General features: G+C 41.4%; 2 protein-coding genes across 2 annotated transcripts; both read right to left on the reverse strand.

Moving 5' to 3' along the window:
• Positions 1 to 1,391: 1,391 nt before the first annotated feature.
• Positions 1,392 to 2,339, reverse strand: LOC120930755 (olfactory receptor 6B1-like). The gene has a single exon (XM_040341928.1). It carries the CDS (start codon positions 2,337 to 2,339, stop codon positions 1,392 to 1,394), a length of 948 nt encoding a protein of 315 aa, XP_040197862.1.
• A 15,577-nt stretch (positions 2,340 to 17,916) lies between these two features.
• LOC120930756 (olfactory receptor 998-like) lies at positions 17,917 to 18,753 on the reverse strand. The gene has a single exon (XM_040341929.1). The coding sequence runs from the start codon at positions 18,736 to 18,738 to the stop codon at positions 17,917 to 17,919; it is 822 nt and encodes a 273-aa protein (XP_040197863.1). The 5' UTR covers positions 18,739 to 18,753.
• Between the last annotated feature and the right edge of the window lie 316 nt (positions 18,754 to 19,069).

The following is a 19,069-nucleotide window of genomic DNA, read 5'->3' on the forward strand; positions in this document are numbered from 1 at the left end:
GGGGACAATTTTTGACTGTAATCTGAATTGGATACCCCAAGTCAATCAATGTATCCGCAACGCACTGTATTACATCAGGTGTCTGAGAAAGGTCAAAAATCTGTTTTCTCAGTACCACCGGAAAGTCTTGGTTCAATCTCTTGTCAACTCCCGGATTGACTTTAACAATATTGTGTAATTGGGTATGCCTCTAAAGTGGCTGAGGAAAATCCAGCTCGTCCAGAACCAGGCCGCTAGACTAATCTCCGGCCTAAATAGGCGGGAGCATATTACCCCTACCCTGCGATCACTGCACTGGCTCACTGTGGTAGATCGCGTTGAGTTTAAGGCTCTTTGTCTCACCTATCGCGCTTATCATGGGACGGGCCCGCAATATCTGAATTCCTTGATAACGCAATATACCCCTGCACGAGGACTCAGATCACTAACCTCGTGTCACTTGCCCATCTGCCCGTTTGCTTACCTTTGGGGGCAGACGCTTTTCTGTGAGAGCAACGGCTCTATGGAATAGTCTCCCTGTTTCCATTCGGTCTCTCCCCTCTATTATGGCCTTTTGTAAAAGGCTAAAAACGTGTTTTTATGAGGGAAAAGCAGGCTGAGTCATGTTAGTTCTCCCTGTTGTTCCTTGGTGATTTGTTTTTTAGTTTTTTTTTTGCTCTCCTTTTTTCTTTTCCTTCTATTTCTTTCCCTCCCTGACTTGATTTATCTATTTACAGTTATGTTTTCTGCGCTTAGACACTGCCCTGACGGGTCAGTATTTGGCGCATTATAAATCCATTAAATCAATCAATCAATCAGGATGAAAGCCTTGCATTACGGTGGTGAGTTAGACCCGGTTCACACTGGGGCAACTCGTCAGGCGACACAGCCGCCTGACAAGTCGCGTCCCATTGTAGTCAATAGAACCGTTCTAATAGGAGCGACGCAAGTCGCTCTGACTTAGAAAAAGGTTCTTGTACGACTTTGGGGGCGACTCGGGGCGATTTGCATTGACTTCTTTACAGAAGTTATTTTGCAAGTCGCCTTAGAAGTCGTCTTCAGGTCGCCTGGCCGAGTCGCCCCCGAAGTCGTGCCGCCCCAGTGTGAACCGGCTCTTAAAGACAGAAAAACAGGAAGTGAGGATTTCTCAGAAGAAATAAGAACATTTAAAAGCAAAATCGAAGGATGAGGTAAGTGAAGGAGGACTGCACTAAGGTAAAGGAAGCTATTTAGGAAAAAAATACCTTTACAACCCCTTTTAATGCATTGAGTCTCTACCATGTGATTGGCTGATTAGCAATTTGTGTTATCAAGCAATTGTACCCAATAAACACACATGTGTACATATTGCTGTCCTTTAAAAATGTTCCCAAGATAGCCATATGACTCAAAGGTATGATTCAGCTTAGGTGTTAAAAAGCTAAACCATGTCTTTTTGTATAAATAAAGATGCATTTGTTCAATGCAAATTGTATTTCTTGGTTCCTCAAACTATAAATTATCGGATTTAATAAAGGAGTTCCTGTGGTGTACAATGGAGCCACCAGCTTTTTAATGTTGTAGGAGGAAATTTTGGAGGGAATCATATAGACATTCATCAAAGTACCATAGTACATGCTTACCACAATTAAATGGGAACTGCAGGTTGAGAAGGCCTTTTTTCTGCCAACAGACGAGGAAATCTTAAGGATGTTGAGAAAAATGGAGACATATGTGAACATTATAAAAAATAATGGAAAAATTATAAAAGGGATAGTTAAGACAAAGTCAACAATGTCCAACACAGAATGATCAGAACAGGTCAACTCTAGAATCGGAGCCAGGTCACATAAATAATGGTCCATGATATAAGGACCACAGAATTTATAATTACACACAAACATAATTAATAATAATGCTACCAAAAAACCTATGACCCAGGGCCAGATGGCTAGAAGTAGTTGAAGTTTGAAGTTCATGATGGAGTGGTAGTGTAAAGGTTTGCAGATAGCCAGATATCGATCATAGGACATCACTGTGAGAAGGAGGCACTCAGCTGTCGTAGTGCCACTATAGAAGAAAAGTTGAGCAATGCAGTCAGAAACATTTATGAAACCTCCTTCATTTTTCACAATGTCCAGCATTTTTGGAGTGATAGTTGATGACAGCAAAATGTCAGAGAAGGACAGGTGACTGAGGAAAAAGTACATAGGAGATTTCAAAGCTTCGGATCTCACCACCAACATAATGATAATCAGGTTTCCAAATATTGTCAAAGTGAATGCCACCAGAAAGATGAGAAACAGATAAGGTTTTAGGTTATTGTCGTACTGAAATCCCAAAAGAAGGAATTGTGTTATTGTTGTTTGGTTCACCTCCATGATTTCCTATGATGACATAGAAAAAGAGTTAGTAAACCATTATATGAACCATTTCAAAAATGTCATATAAGATTTTAGAAGACATTACGGCCCAGATTCTCAAAGGACGCCATGTACGCCGTCGTAAGTCCTAATCTGAGCTGTCGTATCTGTGCGACTGATTCTTAGAATCAGTTACGCATATATATCTATTAGATCTGACAGGCGTAAGTCTCTTATGCTGTCGGATCTTAACTGCAATTTTTTTTTGACCGCTAGGTGGCGCCTCCGTCGGATTCCCTGTTGAGTATGCAAATTAGCTAGATACGCGAATTCCCGAACGTACGCACGGCCAACGCAGTAAAGTTACGACATTTAAGTTAGGCTTTTCCCAGCGTAGAGTTGCCCCTGCTATATGAGGCGCAGCCAATGTTAAGTATGGCCGTCGTTCCCGCGTCAAAATTTTAAAAAGTTACGTCGTTTGCGTAAGTCGTCTGTGAATGGGGCTGGACGTCATTTACGTTCACGTCAAAACCAATGACGCATTGATACGCCATTCTACGAGAATCTGGCCCTACATTTTTAAAATTGTACCCAAGGAGGCAGTCAGAGTGCAAATAACTAGTCACCAGCATTACCTATGGTCACCTTGCAACTGATCTTTTCTTCATTACTGACTTAAAGCGGGGGTTCACCCTAAAAAGTTACATGGTACTCACTCTCTACACTGACAGTATGCCAATTTTTTTTTTTCGCTGTACATACCTTTGTACAGCTATTTTCCCACATTTTCCTATCCAGCAGGTGATTGACGTGATGACAAAAACGACCTCCCCTCGTCGCATAGGGAGCGTCACGAGTTGCCGAAAGAAGCCGAACGTCGGTGCGCAGGCGCCGTATAGCGCCGACTCACCGCTCGGCTTCTTTCGGCAACTCATGACGCTCCTTATGCGACGGGGGGGGGGGGGGTAGTTTTTGTCATCATGTCAATCACCTGCTGGATAAGAACGCCCACTCCCAGAGGAGGCCCTACCCAGAAGCTGGGGAAGAAAATAGCTGTACGGGGTATGTACAGCAAAAAAAATATAAAAAATTGGCATACTGTCAATGTAGAGAGTGAGCTGGATGTGTATAAATATATGTACAACACCTGGGATGTATATATATCCTCTACACACTGTAACTTTAACTAAACTGACTAGCCTGCCTGCTCTATCTATCTAGAAAAAAAGACACTGTCTCTCTCTTTCTGTCTCTAGGACTGATCTATTCACTAACACCGCCGCAACACACTACACAAGGCCGCCCTGCAGGCAGCCTTTTATAGTGTGGGGCGTGTACTAAAGCCCTGAGCCATAATTGGCCAAAGCCACCCTGGTTTTGGCCAATCATGGCTCTCCGTTTTTTGCGCGCTGTGATTGGCCAAGCATGCGGGTCATAGTGCATGTTTGGCCAATCATCAGCACGCAATGCCGCAGTGAATTATGTGCCGTGGCGCGTCACTCGAATTTGGCGCAAACTACCTGTTTTGTTCGTATTTCAATGAAATACGTTCGAATCGAACATGGAGCTCATTCCTAGTAAAGACATGGCTTTCCTTTCCTCATGTCTGAGCTTCCAACAAGGAGAACAGTGAGCAGCACAGTAAGGACATCACAAAATTGGTGAGACCAACAATCAAAGAAAAGAGTGCCTTAGAACTCACATTGCAGATATACAGCCATGGCCAAACATTTTGAGAATGACACAAATATAATTTGTTTACAAAGTCTGCTACCTCAGTATTTTTAGATCTTTTTGTCAGATGTTACATGCACAGCAATGATTTATATACCGTATTTGCATTGTGTCTTTCATATGGATGAATCACTTAGTTGATATCTAACAAACTCAGAATTAGTATTAAATTGCAATCAGTTTTTAAACTAGAGGAGGGTATGCATAAAGATCTGGGGGGGAGGTAAGTGCCTCTGAGCAACAATGAGGGATTCCATATTCGTATGTGAAGGATAGACATTCGTTTTCTTTTTCTTTTTTTTTATCTTTTTTTTTTGTTTAGGGTCATTTGTTATGATTGCAATTTGTAAATTTGAAAATTCGTAAATACATAAATTCGAAAACCCGAAACTAGGAAAGAAAATCATACAATTTTAAACAATAACTAACTAACTATAACTAACTAACTAACTAACTAACTAACTACTAAATTATAGGTATTGGAATTTCCTTTAAAATTTGGTTGTTAGTGAACGTAGTGAATACAAATTTATCTGAAGTTAAAAAATTATACAAAATAACAAATACCGCATCTAAACGAATGGAAAGGAACAAATTATTATTAATAATAATAATAATAATAATAATAATAAAACAGTTTTTATTATTATTATTATTATTATTATTATTATTATTATTATTTGTTATTATTTTAATTTGTTACGTTTGTTCCATTTGATATTTCAGGAAATTCATAACTTTGTATTAATTTTGTTTACTAACAGCCAAATTTGAAAGGAAATTCCAATACTTATATTTTAATAGTTAGTAATCACTACGTTATTAGTTAGTTATTAATTCAGATTTTCCAATTTTCGGGTTTTTGGATTTTCAAATTTCCGAATTTCTGAATTAAAGAATTTCAGATTTTTTGAATTTATGAATATTTGGGAAAATTTGTTAAACTGGTTTTTGTTCATTCAGAAATTATCGAAATAAAAAAAAAAAAAAAATTTGAAACAAATAGTACATGTCCATTAACCACTTGCCGACCGCCCACTGCAGTTTTACTTTGGCAGGTCATCTCGACTGCGCAAAATCACGTAATATAACGTGATGTTGCTATGCGGCCACTAGGGACGAGTGTGTGGCACCGGAGACGCACGCCCCCTGCTCGCCCCTGGTGCTGATGCAAGTGCCCGGCAGGCGCGATCACCACCGGGCACCTGCGATTGCTCATCACAGAGCGAGAACCGGGAGCTGTGTGTGTAAACACACAGCTCAAGGTTCTTTCAGGGGGAGAAAAGACTGATCGTGCGTTCATACAATGTATGAACAGCGATCTGTCATTTCACCTAGTCAGTCTCACCCCCCCTTCAGTTAGAACACACTTTAGGGAACATAATTAACCCCTTCCTCGCCCCCTAGTGTTAACCCCTTCCCTGCCAGTGACATTTTTACAGTAATCAATGCATTTTTATAGCACTGATCGCTATAAAAATGCCAATGGTCCCAAAAATGTGTCAAAAGTGTCCGAAGTGTCCGCCATAAGGTCGCAGTACCAATATAAATTGCTGATCGCTGCCATTATTAGTAAAAAAAAACAATAAAAATGCCATAAAACTGTACCCTATTTTGTAGACGCTCTAACTTTTGCGCAAACCAATCAATAAACGCTTATTGCGATTTTTTTTAGAAAAATATGTAGAAGAATACGTATGGGCCTAAACTGAGAAAAAAAAACAGTTTTTTATATATTTTTGGGGGATATTTATTATAGCAATAAGTAAAAAATATTGAATTTTTTTCAAAATTGTCGCTATATTTTTGTTTATAGCGCAAGAAATTAAAACCGCAGAGGTGATCAAATAACACCAAAAGAAAGCTCTATTGTGGGAAAAAAAGGTTGTCAATTTTGTTTGGGAGCCACGTCGCGCGACCGCGCAATTGTCAGTTAAATCGACACAGTGCCGAATAGCAAAAAGTGGCCCGGTCATTGACCAGCAAAATGGTCCGGGGGCTGAAGTGGTTAAAGAGAACATGAGACAATTGGGTTGATCTACTAAAACTAGAGAGTGCGCAATCGGGTGCAGCTCTGCACAGAAACCAATCAGCTTTCAGGATTTTTTTTTCTTGTCAAAGCTAAGCCTAGGTTTACACTGCTGCGAATTCAAAATCGATTACCGCTGCTGCGATTTTGCCGCAATTTTGCCGCGATTTCGGCCGCGATTTAATGTAAATCGCGGCCCGAAATCGCAAAAAGTAGTACAGGAACTACTTTTTGAAATCGCAGATGCGGCGTCGCACTGATTAGGACAGTGCCATTGCCGACAATTGCCGCCGATTTGAGATGCGATTTGACATGTCAAATCGCATCTCAAATCGTTCCAAATCGTACCCAGTGTGAACCAGGGCTTAATTGAAGAAGCTGAAGTTAGGAGCTGATTGGCTACCATGCATGGCTGCACCAGATTTTGCACTCTCCAGTTTTAGTAAATCGACCACAATGAATGATGAAATGCAATTCATAAAAAGCTTCATCATTTCTAGTAAAGTTAAGGAAATAACACGTTTAACCACTTCCTGCCCGGTCTAATAGACAATTGACATCCGGGAAGTGGTTCAGTTATCCTGACTGGACGTCTATTGATGTCCAACAGGATAACATGCCAGTGGGGGCTCACAGCGTGGCGATCGGTGATGCGGGGTGTCATTCTGACACCATACATCTCCGATCTCGGTAAAGAGCCTCCGGCGGAGGCTCTTTACCACGTGATCAGCCGTGTCCAATCACGTCTGATTACAATGTAAACAGGAAGAGCCGTTGATCGGCTCTCCCTCACTTGCGTCTTACAGACGCGAGGAGAGCCGATTGGCGGCTCTCCTGACAGGAGGGGTATACGCTGATTATTTATCAGCGTAGCCCCCCACAGATGCCCACACTGGACCACTAGGGAAGCCACCAGGACCAGCAGGGAAGGGCATGGTCATCCACATGTTAAAAAATCTTCTCAATAGATGCCAATCAGTGCCCACAAATGGGCACTGACTGGCAACATGGGCACCACATGAACAAAAAGTGATGCCCAGCAATGCCACTATCAGTATCAGTGCCACCCCTCAGTGTCCATCAGTGCTACCTCTCAGTGCCCATCCATGCCCATCAGTGCCCACCTATCAGTGCCCACTAGTGCCCATCTGTGCCACCTATCAGTGCCACCCATAAGTGCTGCCTATGACTGCCCATCAGTGCCGCCTATGAGTGCCCATCAGTGCCGCATACCAGCGCTGCCTATCAGTGCTCATCAGTGCCGCCTATCAGTGACCATCAGTGCCGCCTATCAGTGACCATCATCAGTGCCCATTAGTGCCACCTCTTTAGTGCCACCTCATTGGTGCCACCTCATCGGTGCCCATCAGTGCAGCCATATCAGTGACCGTAATTGAAGAAGAATACTTATTTACAAAAATAATTAAAAGAACAAAATAAAATAAATTCAACATTTTCGGTCTTTTTTTAGTTGTTGCGCAAAAAATAAAAATCGCAGAGGTGATCAAATACCACCAAAAGAAAGATCTATTTCTGTGAACAAAATGATAAAAATTTGATAAAAATTTTGTTTGGGTACAGTGTAGCATGACCGCGCAATTGTCATTCAAATTGCGACAGCGCTGAAAGCTGAAAATTGGCTTGGGCAGGAAGGTGTATTGAAGTGTAAAGGGAACAAAGAAATTGCTCACCTACCTAGCTTGGATCGATTATGTTACAGCAGATAACATAGCCGAAGCATGGACACCAGTCTTATGTATGCAAAGCTGGATCAACATGGAGAGTCAGAATTCCAAATGGTTGCTTTTTATAAACAGATATGTTGCTTGCCTTTTATATATTTGTGAAAAGAGAAAAAAAAATAATGATCAGTAAAACAATCCAATAGAGAGATAAATAACAGAGAAAGAAAAATCCTCTAGTGTTTATACTTAAATGTACCCTGTAGATTAATGGTTACCAAACAAAAAAAAATGTCCGATGGGAATTTTTGGGGGTTTTGCATTTTTTTATCTGTGTATTATGATAAGGACTGAAACATTGAATTCAGTCTATGTTAACTTAGGCAAACAAATATAAAGTACTGTATATATGATAAAAGGAAATTTTGTGAAAAGACCTCATCCAAAAATCAGAAGAAATGTGGTGATTACCGGAGTACAACCCTCCTAAACTCTACAAAGGTGGACTATAACAGCCATAGAGTGGAGACATGTTTAAAACATTATAACAACGTTTATTATACAATGATAAAATCACCAAAAAGACTAGTGTCCTCTCCCAGCACACATGGGGTGGACTATAACACACATATTAAAAGCACAATGTGTGGTAAGTAGGGTTGAGCGAACCCGAACTGTACCCGACCCGAACCCAAACAATTTGCTGTAAGTTCGGGTTCGTGTTCGGCAATGTAATGGCGGGCTGCAGGGCAGCCAATCACCATTTGTTTTACTCCTGTGACTAAGAAACCATCACAGCCATGCCTACTAATGGCATGGCTGTGATTGGCCAGTGCAGCATGTGACCCGCCTCTATATTAGCTAGAGGGACACAGCACAGCACGTCACTCTGCTTTAGATAGGGTAGGGAAAGGCTGCAGCTGATCTGTTCTGAGGGAGAGATTTAGATAGGAGTCAGACTGTCCTGCTACAGAAATCATATTACACCAGTGCTGCATATGTTCCTGTGAGATACTCTGCATTAGATACTTTAGGGAAAGGTTCCAGTTTGTTCTTATAGGGAGAGAAATATATAGGAGTCAGTCCTGCTTCACAAATCAAATTGCAGCATCATTGCATATGTTCCTGTGAGATACTCTCCATATTACACCAGCACTGCATATGTTCCTGTGAGATACTCTGCATATTGCAGCAGCACTGCATATGTTCCTGTAAAAAAAAAACTCTGCATTTTGCACCAGCACTGCATATGTTCCTGTGAGATACTCTGCATTAGATACTTTAGGGAAAGGTTCCAGTTTGTTCTTATAGGGAGAGAAATATATAGGAGTCAGTCCTGCTTCACAAATCAAATTGCAGCAGCATTGCATATGTTCCTGTGAGATACTCTGCATATTACACAGCACTGCATATGTTCCTGTGAGATACTCTGCATATTACACCAGCACTGTATATGTTCCTGTGAGATACTCTGCATATTACACCAGCACTGCATATGTTCCTGTGAGATACTCTGCATATTACACCAGCACTGTATATGTTCCTGTGAGATACTCTGCATATTGCAGCAAGCAGCACTACATATGTTCCTGTGAGATACTCTGCATATTACACTAGCACTGCATATGTTACTGTGAGATACACCATTTATATACTTTCTTCTATTGTGCTATTCAAAAAACATCCAAGATTGTTATTTGTTTATGTTATTTTAAGTTATTCCCCGATCCACATTTATTTGCAGAGTACTTGCCATGCTCTTACCGACATTTTGCTGCCATTTGCAACCCTCTAGCCCTTTTCATTCGTTTTTTTAGAGACATTTTAGTAGTCAAAAGTTTGAGTCCCCATTGACTTCAATGGGGTTCGGGTTCGGGGTCAAGTTCGGGTCCCGAACCCGGACTTTTTTCCAAAGTTCGGCCGAACCCATCAAACCCGAACATCCAGGTGTCCGCTCCACTCTAGTGGTAAGCATACTGTACAAGGCTTGAACCAATTAATCTGGTGTTGTCTGTACGGTCCATGTTTCGCCAACCGCAAATGGCTTCCTCAGGACCCAGATACCAAATGGATTCATGTTAACCGGCCAAACCTAGGAGCCAGCAAGCCAACCACAATGCCTTGGGTGGGCATAGGCGCATACCTGTCCTTTTCTGTAATGAGTTTCACGCTGGAGCGCATTATGACGACCATGCAATGACGTCATCGAGTGGCGCCCTGTGCGCTCCACCGTGGAACGGGGAAGTGCACTGTATTATACAGCGCTTCTTTCAAATCACTGCCAATGCATTACAGCTGTCTGGTACCTGTCTCCTGCCTATAAAGGCATTCGCCGGATACACAGACAGCGTTCTATTATTGTCAGCCATAGCTCGGCCACGCTACTCATATCTCTGCCATCGCTCCCAATGCAGCAACACCGCTCCAGACTACAACTACTACTTTGGTGCTGTTGCACCTGCTGCAACACAGAGTCATTGCTGGGGACAACCCTTGAGGCCTTCTTGCTGAACACCCTACACCACGGAATCCCTATTTTACTACACTGAAGCCTGCACATGGATAAGTAGCTATTGTATCACTTGCAGTGCTATAGGCAGATCTGCTGCTTATGTTCCATCTAATACATTTGCTGTTACTTAACCACTTAAGACCCGGACCTCTATGCAGGTAAAAGACCCAAGGTGTTTTTACAATTTGGCACTGCGCTGCTTTAACTGGTAATTGCGCGGTCATGCAATGTTGGACCGAAATGAAATTTGCATCCTTTTCTTCCCACAAATAGAGCTTTATTTTGATGGTATTTGATTGCCTCTGCGATTTTATTTTTTGTGATATAAACGGAAAAAGACCGAAAATTTTGAAAAAAAATGATATTTCTAATTTTGTTATAAGAACAATCGAATAAACTAAATTTTAGTCAAACATTTAGGCCAAAATGTATTCAGCCGCACGTCTTTAGTAAAAAAAATCGCAATAAGCGTATATTTATTGATTTTCGCAAAAGTTATAGCGTCTACAAACTAGGGTACATTTTCTGGAATTTACACAGCTTTTATTTTATGACTGCCTATCTCATTTCTTCAGGTGCTAAAATTGCAGGGCAGTACAAACCCCCCCCCCAAATGACCCCATTTTGGAAAGTAGACACCCCAAGGAAATTGCTGAGAGGCATGTTGAGTCTATTGAATATTTTTTTTGTCCCAAGTGAATGAATAATGAAAAAAAAAAAAGTTGTCACTAAATGATATATTGCTCACACATGCCATGGTTAAATGTGGAATTGCACCCCAAAATACATTTTGCTGCTTCTCCTGAGTACGGGGATACCACATGTTTGGGACTTTTTGGCAGCTTTGCCGCATATGGGGCCTCAAAAACCCAAGCACCGTCTTCAGCATTTCTATGGGCGCAAATTTTTGATTTCACTCCTCACTACCTATCACAGTTTCAAAGGCCATAAAATGCCAAAATAGCACAAAACCCCCCCAAATGACCCCATTTTGGAAAGTAGACACCCCAAGCTATTTGCTGAGAGGCATGTCGAGAATATATTTTATATTTTGACACAAGTTGCGGGAAAATGACAAACTGATTTTTTTTTTGCACAAAGTTGTCACTAAATGATATATTGCTCAAACATGCCAAGGGCATATGTGGAATTACACCCCAAAATACATTCTGATGCTTCTCCTGAGTACGAGGATACCATATGTGTGGGACTTTTTGGGAGCCTAGCTGCGTACGGGACCCCGAAATCTAAGCACCGCCTTCAAGATTTCTAAGGGCATACATTTTTGATTTCACTCCTCAGTACCTATCACAGTTTTGAAGGCCATAAAATGCCTAGATGGCACACAACCCCCCCAAATGACCCCATTTTGGAAAGTAGACACCCCAAGCTATTTGCTGAGAGGCATGTTGAGCCCATTGAATATTAACATTTTTTGCCCCAAGTGATTGAATAATGACCAAAAACATTTTTTTTTACAAAACGTTGTTACTAAATGATATAATTCTCACACATGCCATGGTTATATGTGAAATTACACACCAAAATACATTCTGCTGCTTCTCCTGAGTACGGGGATACCACATGTGTGGGACTTTTTGGGAGCCTAGCCGCGTACGGGAAAAATGTGAGAGTCTGCCGGGGGGACTCATTTATACCTTCTGGAATAAGGAGGGGCCAAGATATGTGAAAACAGTAAATAACACCCACAATATTGGAAAAGTTCCTTGTTTATGTATGTATATTTTTTATTAACCACTTCAATACCGGGCACTTTTACCCCTTCCTGCCTGGGCATTTTTTTTAGCTTTCAGTACTGTTACAATTTGAATGATGCTACACTGTACCCAGAGAAAAATGAAATTCAATGCTTCCGAGCATGCGTCGACTTGATTCTGAGCATTCGTGCATTTTTCACTGATGGATTTCCCCACAGACGATCGTTTTTTTTATCGTTTTTTTAACCATCATAAGATGTTAAAACATGTTCTATTATTTTTCACCAATGGGAAAAAAAACAATGGGGCCCACACACGATTGGTTCGTCCGATGAAAACGGTCCATCGGACCGTTTTCATCAGACGAACCGATCGTGTGTACAGGGCATTAGATGTTCTCTTCCTACAACAGACACACTCTCCTAAACAATATAATCCCTCTTTTATTCACTACAATTATCCACAGTTTTATCTCTCTAATGCGGAGGAGAAAACGAAAGGGGTGGAGACACAACGCCTTCTCCCTGTCAAAAGAAATGAAGGTAGGTTTCTTCTTCTTGTAGGAACCATTGATGGAGCCACCTTCACCTTAGTGTCTTATTATGCTCCGATTTGTGGGCAAGCTGAATTATTTTCTTCAATGACGGAGACCCTCTCCCTCAATTTACAGGAATAGTAATTATGGGAGTGACTCAAATTAAGACCAGATCCTTGATAAATTAGGAGATGGACGCTCAAGCCTGCTTTACCCTCTGAAATACAGTACCTGCATAGCTAAGATTCTTCACTCTCATGGTATGATTGACATTTGGAGAGAATTGAACCCCACAACAAAAGATTACACACACTTTTCAGCCCCACACTATTCCTATTCCAGGATAGACCACATCTTCCTATCCACTGCTGACATTCCATACATTTCCAAATCTTTAATCAGAGATTCTTCCCTGTCTGACACTTTTCTGGCACTTTTATCTCATCCCCTGTGAGATCAACTCCACTCAGGTTAAAGATTCCAGTGCCGATCACTGCCTTGGTCTTTTGGACTCGTCGCCCCCCTCTGACTCCTCTTGATTTTTTCTTTTGGACCTGGATTGCCCCGATGGGGCCAAGGTCGGGGGTGGGGGGTACGCAAACGGGGGGATTCCCTCCAATCTCCGGTCCAAGTAGGTGGGAAGGGTGGAGGGCCCCTCCAAGGGGTCCTCCCCTGCCCTAAAAAATGCTGTTGATTAGTGGGTGGGGGCCCATCCCAATAATTCTGAAGTGGTGCATAGTAGTTGTAGGTGGGTAAGGGTGGGGGAGGAAGATTTCCTAAAGGGACATTTCCTCCACCCCTATTACGACCCCTCCCTTTACTATGCATCGTTTTCCATGGTGGGGTTTCCTGTATAACAGGAGCATGGGATGATCTCCCTCCTGATAAACTCCCCTTACCCCTAACATTTTTATTGTTTTTTCCTCTTCCCCTAGGTTGAGCAACACCCCTCCCAGTTGGAGTACCCTGTCCTGTAGGGGTCTTGTCCCGGGTAAAGTTGGTACCCCAAAAGGCTTGTGCCTCCTGCACACCTGGGGTAGATAATGGCTCTAACATATCCGTAGAGGATGGTTGCGTTGTTACCTCCATAGAGGTGCTAACAGATTGCCACTTATACACATTGGGTACACCAAAGTCTCCTATGTCACGTAAAAATTTCTTATGTTTTTTCTCCTGGGAGTCTTTATCCCACTTAATAAGTTTGATTTTTAACTCCCCAGAGAGACGCACAAACTCCGGAGTTTCCTTATGCTGTTCAATATGGTCAGAGATTGTTTGAATCTGTCCCTCCAACCATAGCTTTTTCCGCTGTTTGCGGGATATAAGGAATCTCATAAGTTCAAAGCCTTTGTTGGTAAAGAAATTAAACCACTCCTTATTTGATTCATCATCAACCAGCCCATCATTCGGTGGTAAATCCCACCTTAAACGCCTGGGGATGATTTTGGCCACCAGATATTGTTCGAAAGTCACAATATCCCACCAGGCCTTGATCTTCTTTTCAAATAGATGTCCCAATTTTTGAAAGAAACAATCAAGTCGCCTGGATCAGAAGTGGTAATGTTTTTAGAGAATACCTCAGTAAGAGCTATCTCCCTGTCTTCCAAATAGGAAAATACATCCATACCTGCAGCTGAATAAAAATTTAATTTGTGTACAGAAATAAAAAGTGAAATAATTCAGCGCTGGAAAATAAACATTAACTAAATAAATTGCAAGCCAGCACTGTAGATATAATCCAAAAAATATCTCAAAGTGAAATTAAGTAAGTAAATAGTGCATCGCAAAAACATAAAATCTATAACAAAATTAATAACAATTAATAAAAGTCCATAAAGTGCAAGGTGATAAAAGGTGCTCCAAAAAAACAATAGTGACGAATGGTGCAGCAATCTTTCATAAGATCAGTGACAGGGATATCCTCCACCAAGGCTATGGATGGCCTCTCACCTCAGCGATTCGACCTGTGGCTAGGTCAAAAAGCATAATAAATATCCTCCAAGAAATAGATGGTAACAGCATACAAGAAGTCAGCTCTGTGTATCCCCAGATGGAACCAGCAATCAGTAGGACAACTCAGCAATCTCCCAAACTTATTCCATGGACCGAAAAGGCAACAAAAGAGAAGGACTAGTGCTCTCCGTTTGAAACAACTTTAATCTAAAACATAATCAGTATAAAAACACTCACATTTGCGGACACTCTCAGCCGAGTGTATAGCGAGCAAAATGTAACCGGAAATTCCGGATCGCAAACAGTCAGCGTGTAGGTCTCGTGAGGCAGGCGAACGCGGGTGACGTTGACGTGACTCCTCCCCCTCGTACGCGTTACGTCCCAGAGTAGGCGGGACTTCTTCAGCGTGGGGCGGGGATCAACGTGGACGTCCCGCGATTCATTATATACAACGCCGTTGCCATAGCAACAGTATAATAAGCCTCTAACATGCCCCTTCTTTAAGAGATCGATTGGCTCCTGGAGTTACTGATCCACCTGTTATTCCCAGACCCAAACTCTTTGATTTTTTGTCTAGGTTTTATGCCTGTGGCAGATGTGCCACATGCAAACATGCAAAACGTAATATTAAAAAGCGAAAAAGTTTTGTTTCAAATATAACCCAAGTAGAATATCAGATAAAGCAGTTGATTACTTGCTCAACAGAGGGAGTTGTATATATGCTTGAGTGCGACTGTGGGTTACAGTATATAGGGCGCACATCACGGGAGCTACACGTGAGGGTGGGTGAACACGTGAGTAATATTAAGCGTGGTATCAAGACCCACAGCATGTCTAGACACTTTAGGAACCATCATCAGAGAGACCCCAAAGGCCTCAAATTTTGGGGCATAGAGAAAGTTTCCAGACATTGGAGAGGGGGTCATTTCATCCGGCAATTAAGCCGTCGTGAATCGTTCTGGATATATGAGATGAAGGTTTCTGTCCCGTTAGGGCTCAATGTAGAGTTTGAACTTAACTGTTTCATTTCTAACCGTTAATATTATTGGGGATTTTTATATAGTTTTTTATATTAATTTTTGTATGAATTTTTATATTAATTTTTATGGAATTTTTTTGATGTATATACCATGAATTTTTTATATACTTTGTATTGTATACAATTTTAACTTATTCATTTTTAGGATACTAATGTGAATTTTTATTCTCTATATCAGACATTGTATTAATATGTTTTAAGGCTCAGCGTGGTTTAATGTATGGGTTGTATTTCGCGTTTTGCTTTTTAATGACATTTATGCAGATATAATGTTCTGATTATGTGATATATGATTGGGTCATTGAGGAGGTGAAAGCGGATGACGTCTTCTAAACAACTATCAGTTGTTTTATATTGCTTTTATTTTTTAAATTCTTTTGAATTTGCGCCATCAAATAAGTATTTATTCTTTTTCAGGCTGTGTTCTGGCTTAGAAACACTAGATGGCGCATGTTAGAGGCTTATTATACTGTTGCTATGGCAACAGCGTTGTATATAATGAATCGCGGGACGTCCACGTTGATCCCCGCCCCACGCTGAAGAAGTCCCGCCTACTCTGGGACGTAACGCGTACGAGGGGGAGGAGTCACGTCGACGTCACCCGCGTTCGCCTGCCTCACGAGACCTACACGCTGACTGTTTGCGATCCGGAATTTCCGGTTACATGCTGCTCGCTATACACTCGGCTGAGAGTGTCTGCAAATGTGAGTGTTTTTATACTGATTATGTTTTAGATTAAAGTTGTTTCAAATGGAGAGCACTAGTCCTTCTCTTTTGTTGCCTTTTCGGTCCATGGAATAAGTTTGGGAGATTGCTGAGTTGTCCTACTGATTGCTGGTTCCATCTGGGGATACACAGAGCTGACTTCTTGTATGCTGTTACCATCTATTTCTTGGAGGATATTTATTATGCTTTTTGACCTAGCCACAGGTCGAATCGCTGAGGTGAGAGGCCATCCATAGCCTTGGTGGAGGATATCTCTGTCACTGATCTTATGAAAGATTGCTGCACCATTCATCACTATTGTTTTTTTTGGAGCACCTTTTATCACCTTGCACTTTATGGACTTTTATTAATTGTTATTAATTTTGTTATAGATTTTATGTTTTTGCGCTGCACTATTTACTTACTTAATAGGTAGGGGCAGTGACAGTTGTTTTTTGTACAGCTCTCAAACATTTGTTGTGGAAAATTCCCACAGCAAATGTCCGATGGAGCCTACACACGGTCGGATTTTCCGACAACAATCTCACATCGAACATTTGTTGTCAGAAATTCCGACTGTGTGTGCGCGGCATTACAATTCAACACTGCCGCAAATTTGTGGTAAGTTATCCTTGCTATCTGAGAAGACACTGGGGGCCAGATTCACAGTTGTAATACGCCGGCGTATCTACTGATACGCCGGCGTATTTTCAAATTTGCCGCGTCGTAGCGTTGTTTTGAATCCTCAAAACAAGTTACGACGGCTTTAGGCTTCGATCCGACAGACGTACGGCTTCGTACGCCTTCGGATCGTAGGTGTAATACTCCGGCGCCCGCTGGGTGGAGTTTGCGTCGTTTTCCACGTCGGGTATGCAAATTAGCTGTTTACGGCGATCCATGAAGGTACGCGCGTTCGTCGCATTCTCTTACGTCGCTACTAGTCAGCTTTTCCCATCGCAAACTTACGCCTGCTATTTCATGGCTTAGATTTAGACCAGCCATGTATGGCCGTCGTTCCCGTGTTGAATTTCACATTTTTTTTTTTTGCGTAAGACGTCCGGGAATACGAAAGGACGTAACGCACATCGCCGTTCAAAAAAACACGTCGGGGCGCCGTAATTTCGCGCAAAGCACGGCGGGAAATTTCCTAATGGAGCATGCGCAGAACGTTCGGCGCGGGAACGCGCCTAATTTAAATGGTACACGCCCCATTTGAATTAGGCGGGCTTGCGCCGAACGCATTTACGTTACACCGCCGCAAGTTTACAGGCAAGTGCTTTGTGAATCAAGCACTTGCATTGAAAACTTTCGGCGGTGTAACGTAAACAAGATACGTTACACCGCAGCGCAGGTACCTGAATCTGACCCTGGATTTCTAGAAGGATCAACAAGTAATTTTTTGTACAGTACTTGAAGAAAATGTACTTAGCCTGAAAAAATAGAACAAATGAAGAACATTATCTACGGCATGGGTCTCAAACAGGTGGCCCTCCAGCTGTTGCAGAACTACAAGTCCCATCATGCCTCTGCCTGAGGGAGTCATGCTTGTAACTGTCAGCCTTGCAATGCCTCATGGGACTTGTAGTTTTGCAACAGCTGGAGGACCACCAGTTTGAGACCCCTGATCTACGGACTGGTAAGCTACAACATGTTCCATTTTTGATCTTGGGTTCTATGAATGTACATAGTCAGATGAGCTTCATAATGTGCTCTTTTCCTAAAACAAATACTTTTCTAAAGGCTTTTCTAATCTCTTTGCTCCGCAGGCTGTAAACGATAGGGTTAAATAGTGGGGTGACCACGGTGTTAAAGAAGGACAATATCTTGTTAAGATTTAGGTAGTTCCCCTTTGTTGGAGACAGATAAAGAATAATGAGGGATCCATAATATACCAAAACAACAATTAAATGTGAGCTGCAGGTGGAGAAGGCTTTTTGCCTTCCAAATGAGGAGGGAATACGGAAAATGGATTTTAAAATGGAGGAGTAGCTCACAATGATAAGAAAAAACTGAACAAGTCCCAATAAAATTGTCACTACAGAGACCTCTATTCTAACCTTTGTTGTATCTATGCAAGAAAGATCGAGAAGGGGGGCAAGGTCACAAAAAAAGTGGTCAATGATGTAGCGGTCACAGAAATGTAACTCAAGGATACCCATATGAATTATAAATGATAGTGAAAAACCAATAACCCAACACCAAACAACCAAATAGTAAGTAAACCTTACAGTCATAATGGATAAGTAATGAAGTGGCTTACAGATGGCCAAATATCGATCATAGGACATCATAGTGAGAAGACAACACTCTATTAGTGCAGAAGCACCAAAGAAAAACAACTGAACAGCACAGCTTCTAACAAATACACGACTCCCATTGTGGACTAGAATGTGGATCATATTAGGGGCCACATTGGTACTAATTAAAATGTCACATAAGGAAAGCTGACCAAGAAAAAAGTTCATTGGGTTTCTTAGAGAGTGTCTGGTTGACACCAATGTTAGTATCATCACATTTCCAACGATAGTACTAGTATAGATCAAAATGAGTAGCAATAAAATGAAAATGCGGTACTGATGGAGGTTCTGAAATCCAATAAGAAGGAACTCATTGATTTTGGTTTTGTTGTTCATTTTTATGGGATATGGCCACAACTATAAAGGTAAAATTCTATACAATATAAAAAAAAAGTAGGATCAGTAAAAAAAAAAAAATAAAGTATCAATTCTTGTACAATATAATTTTTTGTAAAGCAGTTAAGGTAATACATAGACATGTGCGTTCCCGTTCGTAACAAATAGATTTTCATACAAATTTGTTAGTTTTCGTACATTCGTTTCA

This window comes from Rana temporaria, chromosome 3, assembly GCF_905171775.1.
Source record: "Rana temporaria chromosome 3, aRanTem1.1, whole genome shotgun sequence".
Taxonomy (NCBI): Eukaryota; Metazoa; Chordata; class Amphibia; order Anura; family Ranidae; genus Rana; species Rana temporaria.

What these genes read in the sequence shown, in the direction of transcription:
- LOC120930755 (XM_040341928.1), bottom strand. Translation starts at nt 2,339, where the DNA reads ATGGAGGTGAACCAAACAACAATAACACAATTCCTTCTTTTGGGATTT.
- LOC120930756 (XM_040341929.1), bottom strand. Translation starts at nt 18,738, where the DNA reads ATGATACTAACATTGGTGTCAACCAGACACTCTCTAAGAAACCCAATG.